At 36.2% G+C, this 16918-nt stretch overlaps 1 protein-coding gene and 1 long non-coding RNA gene across 2 annotated transcripts; both read right to left on the minus strand.

The window, feature by feature from the left end:
• Positions 1-666: 666 nt before the first annotated feature.
• LOC113328998 (probable polyamine transporter At3g13620) lies at positions 667-2247 on the minus strand. Its single transcript, XM_026575976.1, has one exon. It carries the CDS (start codon positions 2142-2144, stop codon positions 717-719), a length of 1428 nt encoding a protein of 475 aa, XP_026431761.1. The 5' UTR covers positions 2145-2247; the 3' UTR covers positions 667-716.
• Positions 2248-3454: 1207 nt separating this feature from the next.
• LOC113329134 lies at positions 3455-10063 on the minus strand. The gene is made up of 6 exons (XR_003349729.1): positions 9922-10063; positions 9181-9745; positions 6621-6871; positions 6091-6168; positions 4567-4765; positions 3455-4071 (listed from the first exon to the last, which is right to left on the minus strand). It is a non-coding gene; the product is annotated as an uncharacterized LOC113329134 (long non-coding RNA).
• Between the last annotated feature and the right edge of the window lie 6855 nt (positions 10064-16918).

The following is a 16918-nucleotide window of genomic DNA, read 5'->3' on the forward strand; positions in this document are numbered from 1 at the left end:
TACGGCAATGAATTTGCAGGAATATATACTAGGTTGTTTCTTAGTAATACAATTGTCGGGTCACAAGGCTGAACTTTACTTTTTCTTCCAATTGTTGGTTAATCTCCAGAGAAGTGGTTCCCCTGGCTAGGCTAGGCTAGGCTGCTTTTTTTCAACCAACAAAATTGTAAAGCAAGAAATCCGTTTACAAAATAAGGATGATTGGAACAAGATATATATATATATATATATATATAGTAATGGTGAGATCAGACAATCGGAGACGAGAAAGATATGAACAACAACAAAAAAAACTGTCTTGAAATCCAGATTGCCATAGCAGTTGAGACAAGACTTGGCATCATTCACATAAAACTGTTCAGATAACCAGCTCAAGCATTCAAAAGGCAACGTCTGGTTTCAACGTAGTTGTGCAGAAAAATACTTGCATGCACACGAGCACACAGAAATCTATAACATATTATTAGTTACTAGTCGGTTACATGAATAAATACCCAAGAGGAATTATATATAAACAAGAATGCTTAGAACAACCAAAACAAATCCTCAATTAAATTATTTATAAAGCATCTAAACAATAAGCATAATAATGCTAACTAGAAATCTTAAACTTTACAATCATGCATTAACCTTAAACAATGCATAGATAAACAAAAAACACTAAGAAAAAAGCCATTAGAAACTCATAACTAAGCCAGAGAATATGAAAATACCCCTCATTGTTGTTCTCTTGATTCAGCCTCCCCCACGTTTTCGTCATTATCTTTAGCACTGAACTTGATGCACCCCTTGGATTTGAAGTAATTCATCAGAAAATAATTGCAAATTGCAAGAAAAGTAAGACCAGCGCTGATGCAGATAGGAATAAGTTTAGAAAACCTCATAACGACCACCACAAATGCTGCAGGTATCAAACACATAATGCAGAGGACAGGAACATTCGCGGGAACTCTATAAGGTCTATTCAAATTTGGCAATTTAATTCTTAACCAAATAAAAGCAGAAAATTCTAATAGCATACCCAGGCTATATAAGAAGTTGGCTGCCGCTATAATGTTTTTGAAATGCAAGAATGTAACACCCAATGTAATTGCACTTGATAACAAGATTCCGACCCATGGTGTATTAAAATGCTTAGATCGCGATGAAAAAAAGCCCGGTAAAAACCTAAGATTTGCCATTCCTTCAGATTGAAACGAACTACTGCTTAACTGAGCTTCAAATAATCCAACACCTGATAAAACTGAACCAAGTGCAACCCAGGTCCCCAGCCATGACCCACCAATCATTCCTGCAGCGGTCGTTAAATACGAATCTTCCCAGTCCTCTTGCTTCAACTCTAAAGCTCCAATTGTTGCTAATAAAGGGATCAGGTACCCAAGACAAGCAATTAATCCAGCAGAAAACAAAGCTCTTGGGAAAGTCTTTTGTGGATTGTCTACTTCTCCCGCTAAAGTACTTGCATTATCCCAAAAGTTTAAATTCCAAAACAGGGTATTTAAATATACGTTCCAATCATTTTTCCAGAAATCATGGCCGTTTATACCTAGACTCACCCATCTATGGGGTTTAATTTTAGGTATTGCAATAAAAGCCAGGATAATAAATGGCATCAGAGAAACTACACCAAGACCAACAGCAACCCAACCAACAACTGTTAATCCAGTATAATTCAAAAACGATAGTATTATCGTAGATATACATAAAAATAAATGACTAGGCACTTTTTTGTCAAATAAATGAATACCAGAAGTTATCAAGTAATCTCTAATCAGTACCGGATACGCAGCATTATTAATAGATCCACTGAGAAATTTCAATGAACCCATCATAGATCCCCAAAAAGGACCAAATGCTTCAGATGCCCAAATAACATATCCACCGTTACCTGGAAATGCAGTAGCAAGTTCTGCTGTGATTAGAGCTTCCGGTATGCTCCAAATAAATGGGAAGATTAAGAACCCAAGCAAAGCATAGAGTGGTCCTGCTGCTTGAACTGCAAGTTCTTCTCCAAAAGGACCTCCTGACACTTCAAAATAGATGAGAAAGATAAGAGGAAATAACGTGAGTTTTTTGGCAGACGGTTTTGGAATAGGGTTTTCTACTATTACTTCATCAAGCTCTATTTCTTGACTCATCACCATTGCTGCAACTTGGGGGGTGATTAGAAAGAAGAACTTTGAGTGATAACTCTACAATTTGGTGGTGATATAAAAGAAAATCAGTGGGTGATGACTTTATTGAATCTCAGATCGGTGAAAAGTACAAAGAACTTGGGATGTTGATAGCTTAAATATGTTATATCTAATCTCGCACTTATTTCTCTGACTAATTATTTACTCTATAACTATATAACTAAGTCTACGTAAAAATCGAGTATACATTTTGAATCTATCTTAATAGTTTGTTTTGTTTGTTAGAGGAAGGAAAGAAAGATTCTTAGCAGAATCTTGTTTATCTTAAAAATCTGTTTAGTTTGTTAAAGAGGAAATATTCTTGATAAGATTTTGTTCGGTTTTTGCATATTGATAAACGAACGATTTATAACGGTATGGATAAAGATTAATTATAGGCTATCCCGTGTGACCTTGCATGCTGTCTTTATAAGCTAGCATGTTTAACACCGTTGGATGGTAACACATAATAAGTTTTACCCGTTGATGATAATTGAACAGCTGTCGACAACACAAATTGGAAGAATAAAAAGCCCTCTGTTACCATCCCCATGTATTACAATATTCTATTATATGCCTTCTTCATCGTTATCTCTGTGCCAACTGCCAACTTGAAAAAAGAAAAAAAAAATCATTGGGTAAAGTCATTGGGTGAAAATCGTTATCTCCATCAAAATTATGTGCCAGAAGTGAAAACAGATGGGGGTGGTGTCACTGTAGTATAGTGGTAAAGTCATTGGGTGAAAAAAAAAACAGAATTCCAATAATTCTCGTAAAACAAAATTTTGTTTAAGGGTCTGCTTGATTATGCTCTAATCCTATTGAGTTTAATCACAAAAACTTGTAGTACCCACCATTTGATTCTCCTCAAAAATTTCTACAACAGAAAACTTTTTGCACTTTGAATTTTTACATGTAACATATCCATGATTAAAGGAATCCTGAACTGTAACTATACTGCCTGTTCTTTTGGTTATCCGATACCACATCAGGGAAGGAACTGACCCTAATTTAACACATTAATGTTATTTTCATTTCAACTTTATCTTACAGGAGAAAACGTCAACCAGATCAAATCCAAGAGAAAAATATGCCGTGAACTAGAAATCAGTATTGTGACTTTCAACTTGCCTTCTAATTTGGATATGTACAGGTGCTTAATTATCACTGGATTACTGATAATTTTTAATTTATAATTTAAGTGGCATGACCGAATAGAATTACTAAGAATAGTGTCGTTGAGATTTTTATTAGATGCATATCCATTGAAAACCCTTAACTGAGAAACAGTTCAAAATTCATTTTAAGCATGTGTGATAAGAAGCATTAGCGTACTCATTATAGAAATGATATAACCATGTTAAGCATAATGGCGAAAATGGCAAAATCACTGGTTAACTCAGTTTCTGTAACACTCCATTTATCACCTTTAGACGGATATATGAAAAATATGCAAACCGGACATCTCATGAAACCAGCAGCGCCACCATAATACTAGCATATCTTTTGCATACTTCTCTCCATCCAAAACCATCAGCACCTCTATATTGACTGGGTTCAATGCATGATGAACCACACTCTACTGACAAACACAACAAAGTGATACTACCAGACAACCACTACTGCGGAAAACATAGACAAGTGCCTTGACATCGGATGAGTCCACTTGATAGCACCCGGAGGTATGTTTCCCAGCTTAACCGCCTTGATCTGTGTTACCTTTAAGGCCCCTTTACTATTTAATAAGCTTCACTGAAATGAAATAGGTTCGACAGAACCACTCGTATGCTCTGACTGAGCCATAAGTCCAACTAATACAACACTGTCCTCGCGTATGCAGGGGATCTGGCAGTCTAAAATTTCCTCACTCTCATCCCCCCTTAAGCAACAACAGATCCTGAATACAATGTTGACAAATAAAAAGGATAAGTTCAAATTGAAAATAAATGACTATGTACCTTTACTTGAAGCGGAGGCTAGCTGAGCAGTATAAGATGGAACAGTATTAGTTTTGCTAGCTTGAATTGGGTTAGCATTAATACATCTAATGGAATATGTCTTTCAAAACAACGAAGCTTAGATGTACATATACTAACCAAATTCAGCTAGGAGCAGCAGTTGCTCATCTGTAGCATGGAGAGCTGACCATGAATGATTGCATTCAGTCCTCAAAAAAAAAAAAAAAAAAAAAAAAAAACAGTAAAATGGATTCTTCACTTTTTGTCCTATATATTGTTTTGCTAGATTTAGAGACCCCCACCAGTACAACACTAAGTTTATAGTTCATCCATGAATCAAAGAGCCTACTAGACTTGACTATCAAGTCCTACTTCTGAATCAAATGCTTTGCACTCAAATGGAGCAGCAGTATTCGAGATGGTAGCTTACGCACCTCCCATAAGAAAATCAATAGCAGCTGGCCAATCCTTTCCCAGCAGGTGCTTGCACAAAGACAGGTGGTGAAGCACAGGGGTTTAACAAAGATAGATCTTGACTAACACAGCATGTGTGGAATTGTCGGTAATTCCGTAGGCATAACATTTCTGGTTTGTGGAATTCTAATTAAACGCACCGTTTAGTGAACCCGCACCCTGTGAAAGGCCAAGAACCAAGAATTTGTGTAAAACGAACAATAAAAAGAGGATCGTAGCACAGAAATATAATTGAACCTACAATAAAGAATATAGAATAATTCCCAGCGATAGATGTGAAAATGACAGATAGCTATAACTACATCAGTTATATATAATAACATTACTGCCTTTTACATGGTTACATTACATCTAACCATTTATGAACTAAACAATGTTACATTACATGGAGAATTTCGATTCCAGCAACTAAGGAAAAAAATATTATCTTTAGATTAGTTAGTGTAATCCATGATTCAATTGTTCAAACAAATTTTATCAATTTCCAATATCAGTACTGCCTTTAATATGTGGCAGCTTTTATCTAGCCACTTCCCAACTTTTACTATATCTAGGTGCTAAAAGAGCAACAATAGCAATGCAAAACATAGTAACTACCTTGAGTAAGTAATACATAAACACAACGGTTCGACTGTTGCAAAGAACCATAGAACTTGAATAAATGGTCCAAGTTTCTGGCTCTCCGCCAGTAACTCAGACATTTATCTCGCATTGCTGTAAACGAAATAACTAGAATAGCAACACTAACGATCAAATAATTTTAAATAGAAAGTGATATTGAAGAATTTGACCCACAAACTTCCTCTGTCACTATCTCATAGCATTGAGCAAACCTGGATATGAAAGTTAGATCCAAGGATTCGAAGTGAACCATATATGTTCATAACAGAGTTATGGAAACAACACATAGTCATTCCCAATCCACAAATGCATGTTCATCCTAATTCAGCAAAATTCCAATTTACATCAATCAATAAGACGGTATTACATTACTTCTCAAACTGAAAAATGGATATCACTGACTGAAAGTGAAAGTAGAAAATTTTAAGGTAACTAAGTATTAAGCTCACATATGTTGTGAGTTTGTAATTGTCATTGACCTCGAGGATATTACAAACAACCATCAAAATATTCATTGAAGATCGAGAAAAAAAAAATTGATTAATTTGAAGAGAAAATGATGAGATGAGGCGTTTGGTGGAAAGCCCATTGGTGAATAAGAACTGATCTAACTATTCTTACTGAAGAACCCATATGAGCGAAGGATTTATTTAGCAACCAAAACACTCAAAACCCCAAAAGGGAATTTGGTATATTTCCCAGGAAATTTGTAACAGCAAGAAAAAGTCCAGATCTATAAACCCCCGAAATGTCAAGCAAATCTAATTAAAAAAAAAAAAAAAAACACAAATAGTCCCAAACAGATAAATAGAATCTTTCTTTAGGGTTTAAATTACAAAAGTAAGAAGAAAAGAGAGTCTCACTTTTGATTTCAGCAAGCCAGCGCCCAACATACCATCAAAAGTAGTCCTCCTTGTAGTATAAGAGCACCAACGGCGCCTCTGTATAAGCAGAAGTAACAGCTTTACATATTTCTTGACCAACAGTTCTCAAAAGAAGTATAGCAAAGTATACAAACTAAAGAAAAAAAAATTATCTGGATTTATAAAATAATCTTGAGAATATTTATGAACCCAAGCACCTTACTGATAGACACTAGATGTCTTCGAATCAGATTTCTGATTTTTTTTTGGATGTTAATATCGATTATGACTGCTTCGTCTATCGTCAGCGATGGTGTAGCAGCAGGCTCTAAATCTTTACGTTTTTTCACCATATTTTTCAGAGAATTAGGGCATGGAGATTAGATAACAGACAGTGGAGCAATGGGTAATTATCACGGAAGGTATTTGATGTATAGGCAAAATTGCAAAATAGAATGTAACAGCAACCATCAGAGAAAATGAACTCAGCATAACTCGTAACAGCATCAGAGAAAATGAACTCATATTACCTTGATTCTTTCGTACTCTCTGACAGCAACCATCTTCAAATCTTCAGCAACTCGTATGGTTTCCTTCAACTACTCCATTTTGCAAATCTAGATTTGTCGCTACAAAGTATTGTGGAGGATGCAGCTTAAGTCTTTCGCCCCCTAACTGCAAGGATGCCAGTTCCAAAATAACAGTCTGCACTGTCAACAAAGCACTTGTACGATCTGAGAAACACTGCCCACAGCTAACAGTGTTACTCATGTAGTGTGTCCTGTATTAAGTACCAATCAGAAACGAAATACAGGATATATTTAACAGTATAAGGATTAAGGATTCAAGCCCTTACTAAATTTCACAGATATAACCTCCGTGAACAAATCCCATAGTGACTTCTAATTACAACGCATATACCAACAGATGAACATAAAAATAAGCTGGTGGTTTTTCTGAATAATTGAAAATGCAGGGTATTGGAAGCACCTATATCTGATAAAAATGCAGCAATTATTTTTACAAATGCATGACTGACATGAAAATGTAGGTGCACACCAATGAAGCATATATGGGGTTTTGATCTCACATTGCAAAAAAACAGCTATAACCAGTCAAACTGAAACTTTCCCCTACAGAAAAAAATAAATAAAAAGGAAACAAAGTGTTCACTATAAGTCACAAGACCAAAATACTGGCATTCAGTAGCACAACTTATTATAAATTTCTTTTAGTTTTCAAAATTGAGCATCAGAAATGAGACGAGTCGTATTATAAAGTTCATCAGAAGAAGTATAAATAATTCGAGTCTTTGATAAAGTGCCTTCACCAAACATTGTATTCAGGATACGGGAAGTGCAAACATCAATATGTTATCGAGTGTTAGGTCAAGCATTGTGTTTCAAGTGCCATTGATGTTAACACTTGATCAAAAGAAACAATGATATTTAAAACAAGGGTAAGTTATCCTTCTTGGAGGTATCCCAATATATATATATTTCGTCAAACATATAACCAAGAGGAACTTCTCTAATACTTTAAATATGAAAACGAACAACTCTACCAATCTGTCAGTTCCCAGTACAATGACTTTACTATATCTGCTGTAAGCACTACGCCATGCCCAATTCATAAAGAGATCGGGTCGTGGTAGCATGGTGTTAACACTACAACATAGCAGTGGACGCACATGCCCTATCAAACTTTGGATCATGAATTTCACTCCAAAAGGTTCACCAATTAATCCCAAGGATTAGGGCCTACATGTGGCCACCACATTGACTTGCTAGCACCAACACCGGCACCCTCGCAAGCCCAAATATTCGGAACAAGACCCCATTTCAATACCATTCCCCAAACAATCAAAGAGAAAAAAAAAAGAAGAAGAAGATACACCTATTAAATCCGTGTGAATCGATGAAATTACAAGCAGTGGCGGAGCCAGGATAAGCCATGGAGGTGGGGCAATTGCCACCCAATGACCTATCCTGGGTCCACCACTACCAGTAATTTCGTCTAATTAACACTAGTATGCTAGCCAACCAAGCCAATTTCAAATGCTTTGCACCCGAACATACTTCGAGAAAGAAACTAGAAGCAGCAGTAGTACAATACTGAGAAATATGTTGGCTGAAAGTATAAGCCACTGACAAGGACTTAAAAACTTATGATGAGACATGCAGAAACTTACATTTGATAAAGTAGAACAAGTTCCCATTCCAAAAAGCCCATTCAATAGAATTCCAATTCCCTATTTTATGAAAGTACTCGTTGTAACCAGTCCAATAATTGAATCAAAAGTATAACCTAGACATTTTGTTTTGTGATCTGAAAAATGGTTCTAGGTACTTCTCAAGTGAAATCCTATCTGTTAACACTTTTCACAAAGCACAACTAACTAACGCTTTGGAAGTAAAATCTATGTTACGACTAATACAGTACAGATTAGTGCTTACTCACATGAAACTAAGTAAATATTCTACAGAGTGAGTGAGGAACATGAGAATCACAATTTCATTTCATAGAGCAGGGCAGGGCAGGGCAGGAATGAAATATAAGATTCTACTGTTGTATTTGGAATGTGGAGTATGAACATATAGAGTTAGGCAAGCAAATACAATGTAATCGCAGAAAAGTAACAAGTGACAGAAATGCTGAATTACTAATCTTTCGCAGCAGGTTATACAGCTTCTGTAGATGGAGAGTGGTTGTAATTCATAAAGCTTAAGAAAGATCGTATTAAAGTAGTTCAAAAGTTAAGCCAACTGGAAGTGATTCCTTGCTTGCTAACCTAGGGATCAGGAATATTCTTGTCAGTTTATCTCATATGCCACAACTAGCTTCAGGTTCCATAAAGTCTTAAACAACTCTTTAAAAGTTAAAACTATCCAAACAAGAACTTTAACTGAAATTGAAGAAAGTACAGTTGTTACAAAAGCAAATTTTACTAAGATCACTATTATTTTACTAATGAATATCCATTAAGAAAATTGCCAAATTCACTTGAATTAAACTAAAGGCAATCTTTGTTATTCTAGTTGATAAGCACACATAGAACTAAAAGTGAAAGCAGCAGAAAAGTAACCATACATCACCGTTGTCTGCAACTACTGCTCACCAGCCTTTTTCTCTCGCACAGCATCCCTAGCAAAGTTAATGATGAGTGCATGTTTTGACCTTCCACTGCTCAATGGAAGAAACCCCATACAAGCACAAGTATTCCTTGTCTGAGGAGAAGCCATTCTGACATTGAAGGAAGAGGTTTTTTGATTCCACCACTACATTCCCAAACAGATCAACCACTTTCCAGATTGCACTCCTACATTTGATGCTATTTGTCTACCTTTTCATCAAGCTTTGAATGGAAGAGTACAACACCTCTAAATTTTATCACCTCCTTCACTTTCACCATCTTTATCTATTATCTCTCTACATTTTTCATCCAAGTTGTTTTCATTTTATGCTAGCTTTGATAACTGTCTGTTGCAGTTCATTTTAAATCTTCTGTGTACAGGAAAACCAATTTTATTAGCATGTTCTTTGTAAAAATTGTAGATTTCATCATCATCATTAAAAACCCTCCCCTTTGATGGTATGTCAATGTCATGATCAGTTCCATTACTTCCAGTAACAATGTAGTTCACTAACAAGGTCTCTGAAAAATAAAAAGGAAATTTGATATCTTAATTTTATAACAAAACCTAGAAATGAATCTTTAATAAGATAAAATCAGATTTCAATTCTTCATTTTACAAAACCTAGAAATGAATCTAATAAGAAAATGTTAGATATACATAAGAAATTGAATGGAGTAAGTAATTTAAGCCTTACCTTTGTCAGTAGATGGAGATGTATCATCGATTTCTACCATTTTTTTCATCCAAACTTAAAACCCTTTTTCTTCCTTCCTCCAGTTTTCTCTCTCTGAGATAAAGAGTGTAATAACCAACTTGGCGACCACTAGTGTTTTTTCTGGCACGACTCCATTTCCCTTTCGGGCAGTATGATTATGGCCTTCTTTTAAAACAGTTCTCATGGGCCAAATTAGTCAAGCCTGCATCGCATTTGGTAAGAGGTACATCGTGAAATCGTTTTGGCAAGAGACTAGCGTGTTTGGATGCAAACTCAGAAATTACAATTTGATATTTGACTTTTGGGAGACTATCAATTTTTGAACCACCGCTAGAAGCAAAAAAATGTAATTTTTTTGTGAAGCACAGTAGTTTTATTTTTTATTTCTACTTTTCGTATTCAAATGCGCTATTTTTCTACGAAAAGTTATGTGATATTTCCAATCAAAAGTACTTTTGATTCTGACTTCTACTTTTACTTCTGCTTCAGGTATCCAAACGCGCTATGTGCAATCAAAATTTCCTGACGTCGGCTTTTAATTTCTCCCAAATTTTCAACAGTTAACTAATTAGCATTATTATTATTCGGGGTAATTTGCGTTACCTCCCCGTAAAGATTGGTAATTTGCATTATCTTCCCTACATAAATAAAATTAGCAAAACCTCCTTTCATCAATAATTCCGTCTATTCCAAGTTAGCTGACTTAGCACTTACTTACACGTGGTTTTTATTTTTTTTTGGGTAATTTGCGTTACCTCCCCTGTAAAGATTGATAATTTGCATTAACTTCCCTGTAAAGATTTGAAATTTGCATTACCTCCCCTACAGAAAACCACGTGTAAGTTAGTGTTGAATCAGCTAACTTGAAATTTACGGAATTATTGACGAGGAGGGTTTTGTTAATTTTATTTTTATAAGGGAGGTAATGCAAATTACTAATCTTTACAGGGGAGGTAGCACACATTACTCCTTATTCTTTTCGACAATTGGTTAACTTTCATTTTCAGATACAGAGTTGAATTTTGGGTGCGAAGTTATACTCGATTTAGTCAAAACATTAAGGAGATAACCATCGATTAAAATCAAGACTAGGCTTATGGATGTTCCCAAGCCATTCTCAAGTGAGAAAAATGTGATCTAAACTTAAATGCGAACGGAATAAAAGTAGGATATTTTTGTCTCGTTTTATATCCGGAAAGTTTGTCACGTCATCATAGAATAAAATTGTTAGAATTCCATCTTTATTCTTAGCGACTAAAATTTAAATGATTAAACTTAAAGCCACCTTTCATTACTTGTGGTCATGAAGGATTCTTAGTATAGACAAAACCTGTGGGAGCCTGAGAATTTTAGTAGAGCTTGACTTTGGCTATATACCATAAAAAATCAGGATGGTTCCTCCAACCAGGATTATATGTTTTTTAATATGGGTCAAACTTTTGACAATTATCAAATCTAGTGTTATTGTAAAGACCATGGGCTTGCTCTTCAATTGTTGTCCTTCCCAAAGTGACTCGGTCTCTATTCCACAACTAGATAAACTCAGTTCTAAAGCTTCTAATCTTTTAGATAAAATAGCGAACTTAGCATCTGACTCAAAGCTTGTATCTATCATGTTGGTGCTACATATATCTACCAAAAATATTTTAGTGGGTTCTATACAAGACTCCCTTTGTTGGGATTTTCCGCCACTTCTTCTAAAAAGGAATACGGTTGATCAGCAATTTTATTCAAGAACCCACCAGAGCACGATGTCTCGACCATGGCATTGGTTGAATACTCTAAATCATCATAAAGAATCTGGACTAATTTCTTTTTCTCAAACCCATGGTAGGGACATTGTTACAAGAGATCATGGAACCTTTCTAGTAACATATAAAGAGATTCTCCTTCTTGTTGCATACTGGCACTAAATTTCTGCCTAATAGATGCGGTTTTATGCTTAGGGTAAAACTTTTGAAAGAAAGAGGTTAGTAAGTTCATCATATATTTCTACAAACTCCGATGATAAATTATGCAACCATGAATTAGCTTTATCTCTCAAGGAAAAAGGAAACATCTGAAGTATCAAAACTTCATGTCTAAAGTCTTTAATCCTGGTTATTACGCAAATTTCCTTAAAGTCCTTCACATGAAAGTAAGGGTTTTCATCAACTTTCTCTAATTAAAAATATATAGGAATCATCTGAGTAATACAAGGTTTCAGCTCATAATTAGTCGTGGTGGCATGCAATTTTATGCACGAAGGACGGTTTGGACCTAGTTGAGAACATGTAATCTTTCAAAGTTGTCATTGCTGGCACCGTCAAAATGCTATGGGTAACTTCCTCACTAAAGACAAGGGAAAATAATCGTTTGGTCCTTTTTTAGGTGGACCCATGTCTGTTTAGTCCTTTAGGAAAACGCCTTTACTGTTTGGTCCATAATTATTTAAAAATATTAATCTGACAAAAGTACCCTTCCGTGTTAATTTTTACTTATTTTCTTGTAGCAGTTCATTCCAGAAATGAAGTCCATATAAAAACCTAAAAAAACAGAAATGAAGTCCATATAAAAACCTAAAATAAACAGACTTCATTCCACAAATAAACAGACTTCATTCCAGAAATGAAGTCCATATAAAAACCTAAAAAAAAAACAGACTTCATTCCAGAAATGAAGTCCATATAAAAACCTAAAAAAACCATACTTCATTCCAGAAATGAAGTCCATATAAAAACCTAAAAAACAGACTTCATTCCAGAAATGAAGTCCATATAAAAACCTAAAAAACAGACTTCATTCCAGAAATGAACTCCATATAAAAACATATACAAACCAGACTTCATTTCTGGAATGAACTCCATATAAAAACATCGGCAACATCATCTTCATCTTCTTCGACGTCTTCAACAGCAGCAGCAAACATCATCATCACGAAAAAAACATCAACAAATCATCATCAACACGAAAAACATCAACAAATCGAGATTTCCAACACGAGCAACAAACATAAATCATCATCAACACGAAAAACATCAACAAATCGAGATCTTCAACACGAGCAGCAAACAAATATCTCATCATCTTCGTCTTCACCACTAGCAAAAATATCAAAAACGCATCTTCATCTTCGTCTTCGTCTTCAACAGTAGCAAAGAAATCAAAAATGCATCTTCATCTTCGTCGTTTTCATAATCTTTATATGATTCTTCGTCATTTTCATCTTCAACACCATCATCTTCATCAAAATCAAACACCAGCAGTAAAAACGGAGAAAGAAAATCAAGAACAAAGAACCTAGATCTGAAAAAAAAAAATAGGAGAGTCTGAAAATAAAGAGGAGAGAGAATGTAAATCTAAGAATGAGATATTTTTTAGTGATTTTGTCTATATATGTGGCCCCAAATGGATATTTCTGCCACCACACAATGACATTTACATCATCCATGACATCATCCTAGGACCAAACCATAATTTTTAGGACCAAACTATAATATATTTTACCAAAAAGGACCAAACAGACAGTTGACTGGGTCAACTGGACTAGATTCTCTCTAATATATTATTTGTAGGACCTAATGGTATTTCCTACTAAAGACAAATTCTCAAAACTGAAATTTCCAAAAAAAAAAAGGGCTCTCAATATTAAGAGTCATGAAGATCCCCATTTTTACAATTTTAACTAATCAAACGACCTAGAGTGTCTCTTTTCGAAGCACGCTTAGTGATGGCCCCGAGTGGTCAGGCATATGCTAGAAAAACTAAAATGAAAAATCATAATGGGAAGGGAATCTAAGCAAACACAAGCAAGGTTAACTCGACCAAATCAACCTATTGAATATAACTAAGAAGAAGTGGTGGGCCCGGGAACGTGTATAAAAATGAAGCGAAGTGAAAACGCGGGCCTACAGTAATACCGCAAGTGCACGGTCGTCGGTTGTAGCTCGTGCAAGTACGGGTCGATCCACAGAGATTGGGAGTGTTTTGTGTGTTTAGCTATTTGGGCTCTAAATTGCTATTGGGCTTAGTGGGTTTGTTTGGATTAACTGTGAAATTATGGGCTTTTGGTCTTTAGAGTTGCACTGGGCTTTGGGCTAACAGTGAACTGAACTTGGACTCAACAGTTCAACTGTGAATTGGGCTCAGTGTCTTTTGATGTGAACTGGGCTTTGGATTCAGTCAAGGATCTGGGCCTTTGGGATTAAACCTGGGCTTTTAGCCTTTGGTTTCACTGATTTGAACTTGGGCTCAGTTGCAGCAGCAGCAGCAGTGGAAGGAAAAGGCAGCTGCAGCAACAGCAGGGGAAGCAACAGCAGGGGAAGCAACAGCAGCAGTAGCAATACTGCACAGTAGCTGCACAAGCAGTGCAAGTAAAGAGGAAGGAAAGCAGCAGTACTGCAGCAGCAACTGCACAAGGCACAGAGGGCAGGCAACAACAGGGCAAAAGCAACAACACAAGGGCTTCTGGCTTAGCAGCAAAAGAGGAGTGTAAACAGTGGCTCTAGGCCAAATTGGAAGCAAACCAGAGAACAAAAGAATGGCAAAAACAGCAAAGATTAAACAGACTAAAAACTAAACAGCAACAAAACAGTGAACAAAAACAAAACAAAATGGAACAAAGTGAAAGTGACACAAAGGCAATTAGCCTAAGGCAGGGAAGATGGTGAAACTAACATGGTGACAATGCAAGGCCAAGGGAAGAATACAGGCATACAAATAGAATGGGAAGAGAATTAGCTTGCTATGAGCACTAATTTCTCCCAATGCTCAATCAACACAATGCATCCTAAGCATACAAAAATGGAATGGCAAGATAATCAGCTTGCTATGAGCACTGATTTCTTCCATTACTCAATCAATTCAGTGCTTCAAAGGCTTCTAGCCTAGCATTCCACTAAACTAACAGTGAATTAAGACAACAGGAACAAACATCACAAGAACATGAAACAACTGAAATTAAACCTTAACAGAACAAACATCACAACTGAAATGAAGGAACAAACATCACAAGGAACAAAACAGGATATTAAGAGTAAAACAACTGAAATTAAACCTTAACAGAACATGAACTGAAATTGAAAAGTGAACTAAAATTGAACTGAAATTAACAGAACTAAGTTATGGACACTGGCTAGTCCAGCATAAAGTTTTTACATCACACCCACAAGGCTATTTATACCCACAGACACAATTAGGGTTCTACCCAAAAAAAATTCCCAAATTAACAGTAGACTAGGGTTTGATTTTTTTACCTAATTTGATGTAGCAACATCAAATTAAACTCGACCCATTCTTCCTCTGACTCTCCTGGTGCCTTTCCCATGCCTTGATTTCTTTTCTAGCTTCACCTAATTCTCTACCATGTCTATCAATGCTTTTTCTCTATTTTCAAAACCCTAGACTAGGGGAAAACAGTGAAAAGAAGTGAGAGGCATGTTAGAGTGATAGGGGTTTCGGTGGTTGAGCAGGTGGGGAGTTGGTGGTAGCGGACATGGAGGTACGGCGGTGGTGGCAGTGGAGTTGGTTCTGCAAACAGGGTATGGTGGTGAAGGAGAGCTCGACTGTTTTGGGAAGAAGGGGGGTGTTTGGTTAGGTCATAGGGTTCGGGTGCTCGGGTGTTGGGCGGTTGTAGCAAATTGGATGAACAGCGAGGATGAGCCGTGGGATGTGGAGCTGGTAGGTAGATCGGACGGTGATGCGGAGGAAAGCGAGGAGCGACCGTCGGATGAAGGGATACAACGAAACGAACGGTGCTAGATTAGGTTAGGTGCTGTAGTGTAAGGCGGAGATATCAAACTTTGATGAACAGCAAGGGAGCAGCCGTTGGATTCAACTACCATCTAATCTGAAGGCTTGGAATTTCAGCGTTGTGGTGCTTGGCAGAGACTTCAGATTTTGATGCTCTATGAAGGAGCGACCATCGGATGCTTCTGAGAACTGATCTGATGGCTGAGAACGGAGGCGTTTTTGTGTGTAGAAAATGAGGTTGTGCACCATTCTTCGCGGCTTTCTTGCGTGATTTCTCCCGGCTTTTCACTACTTTTCTGCTCTTTTTGCTCCGCAAGTCATCCAGACTTTATTTATTACCTAAAAATGCAAAATTAATTAATAAAAATATTTATTCTTGAAAACAATGAAAATACAGAATATGGGATAAAATGTAGAATTAATGCACAAAAGATGAGTTAAATGCCAACAAAAAGGGATAAATATATACAATATTTGGCACTCATCAAGAAGCATGATAGCTCCGCTCAGATTATTTTTAAACAACTTTATTTCTCCAAAATCCAACTACTTCGAGCTTTAGCAAACCTCTTAGAACAATCCAAATTAGATTAATTCGAAGAGAAGCAGGATACGCTCTAAGGAGATTGAATAACCTTGCATCTGCGGCTCGTTTCCTCGAGTTACAAGACAGCTCTCATCGACTTAAAGTAATCTACTTGTACCTTGAGTTAAGCTAACAAAACACCCAATACAATCCTTTTGACCGACTTCCCTGTAAGCTCGTTACATATATATAAGTCTCTTTTTAGTAAAAAATTTAGGCTTAGGTTCGCGTTTGATAACGTATTCCTAAAACGGGGAAGGAGAGAACGATGATGACGAACCCTTATATTGTATGGACAGTTTTTTCCATATACTGGAAATTAAATACGTTTTCATGTTATCAACATATATGCACATGAATGGGTCCATAATACCCACTGACATGGGATTCATGGGTGGTTAGAATCTTACCTCTCGTTCCAAACAGGTGATGAACCGCTAAAGTCGACTTGGACCACCGACTCCCGTGTAACTGGAGGCAGATACAATATCTTAATTGTTTTTCCTCTCTGTTGTAGTATACATTTAATACTACCCTTCCCTAGGGTCAAAAAATAAAGTCCAAAGTCCCAAATATAAAGTTCAACAGTCCTAAAATTAAAAAATAAAATATTTAAAAAATAAAAACAAACCCTAATATAGTTTTCTAAAAAGAAAAATA

This window comes from Papaver somniferum, unplaced genomic scaffold, assembly GCF_003573695.1.
Source record: "Papaver somniferum cultivar HN1 unplaced genomic scaffold, ASM357369v1 unplaced-scaffold_115, whole genome shotgun sequence".
Lineage (NCBI taxonomy): Eukaryota > Viridiplantae > Streptophyta > Magnoliopsida > Ranunculales > Papaveraceae > Papaver > Papaver somniferum.

Excerpts from the sequence above, each read along its gene's own strand:
- LOC113328998 (XM_026575976.1), bottom strand. The coding sequence starts at position 2,144 with ATGGTGATGAGTCAAGAAATAGAGCTTGATGAAGTAATAGTAGAAAAC.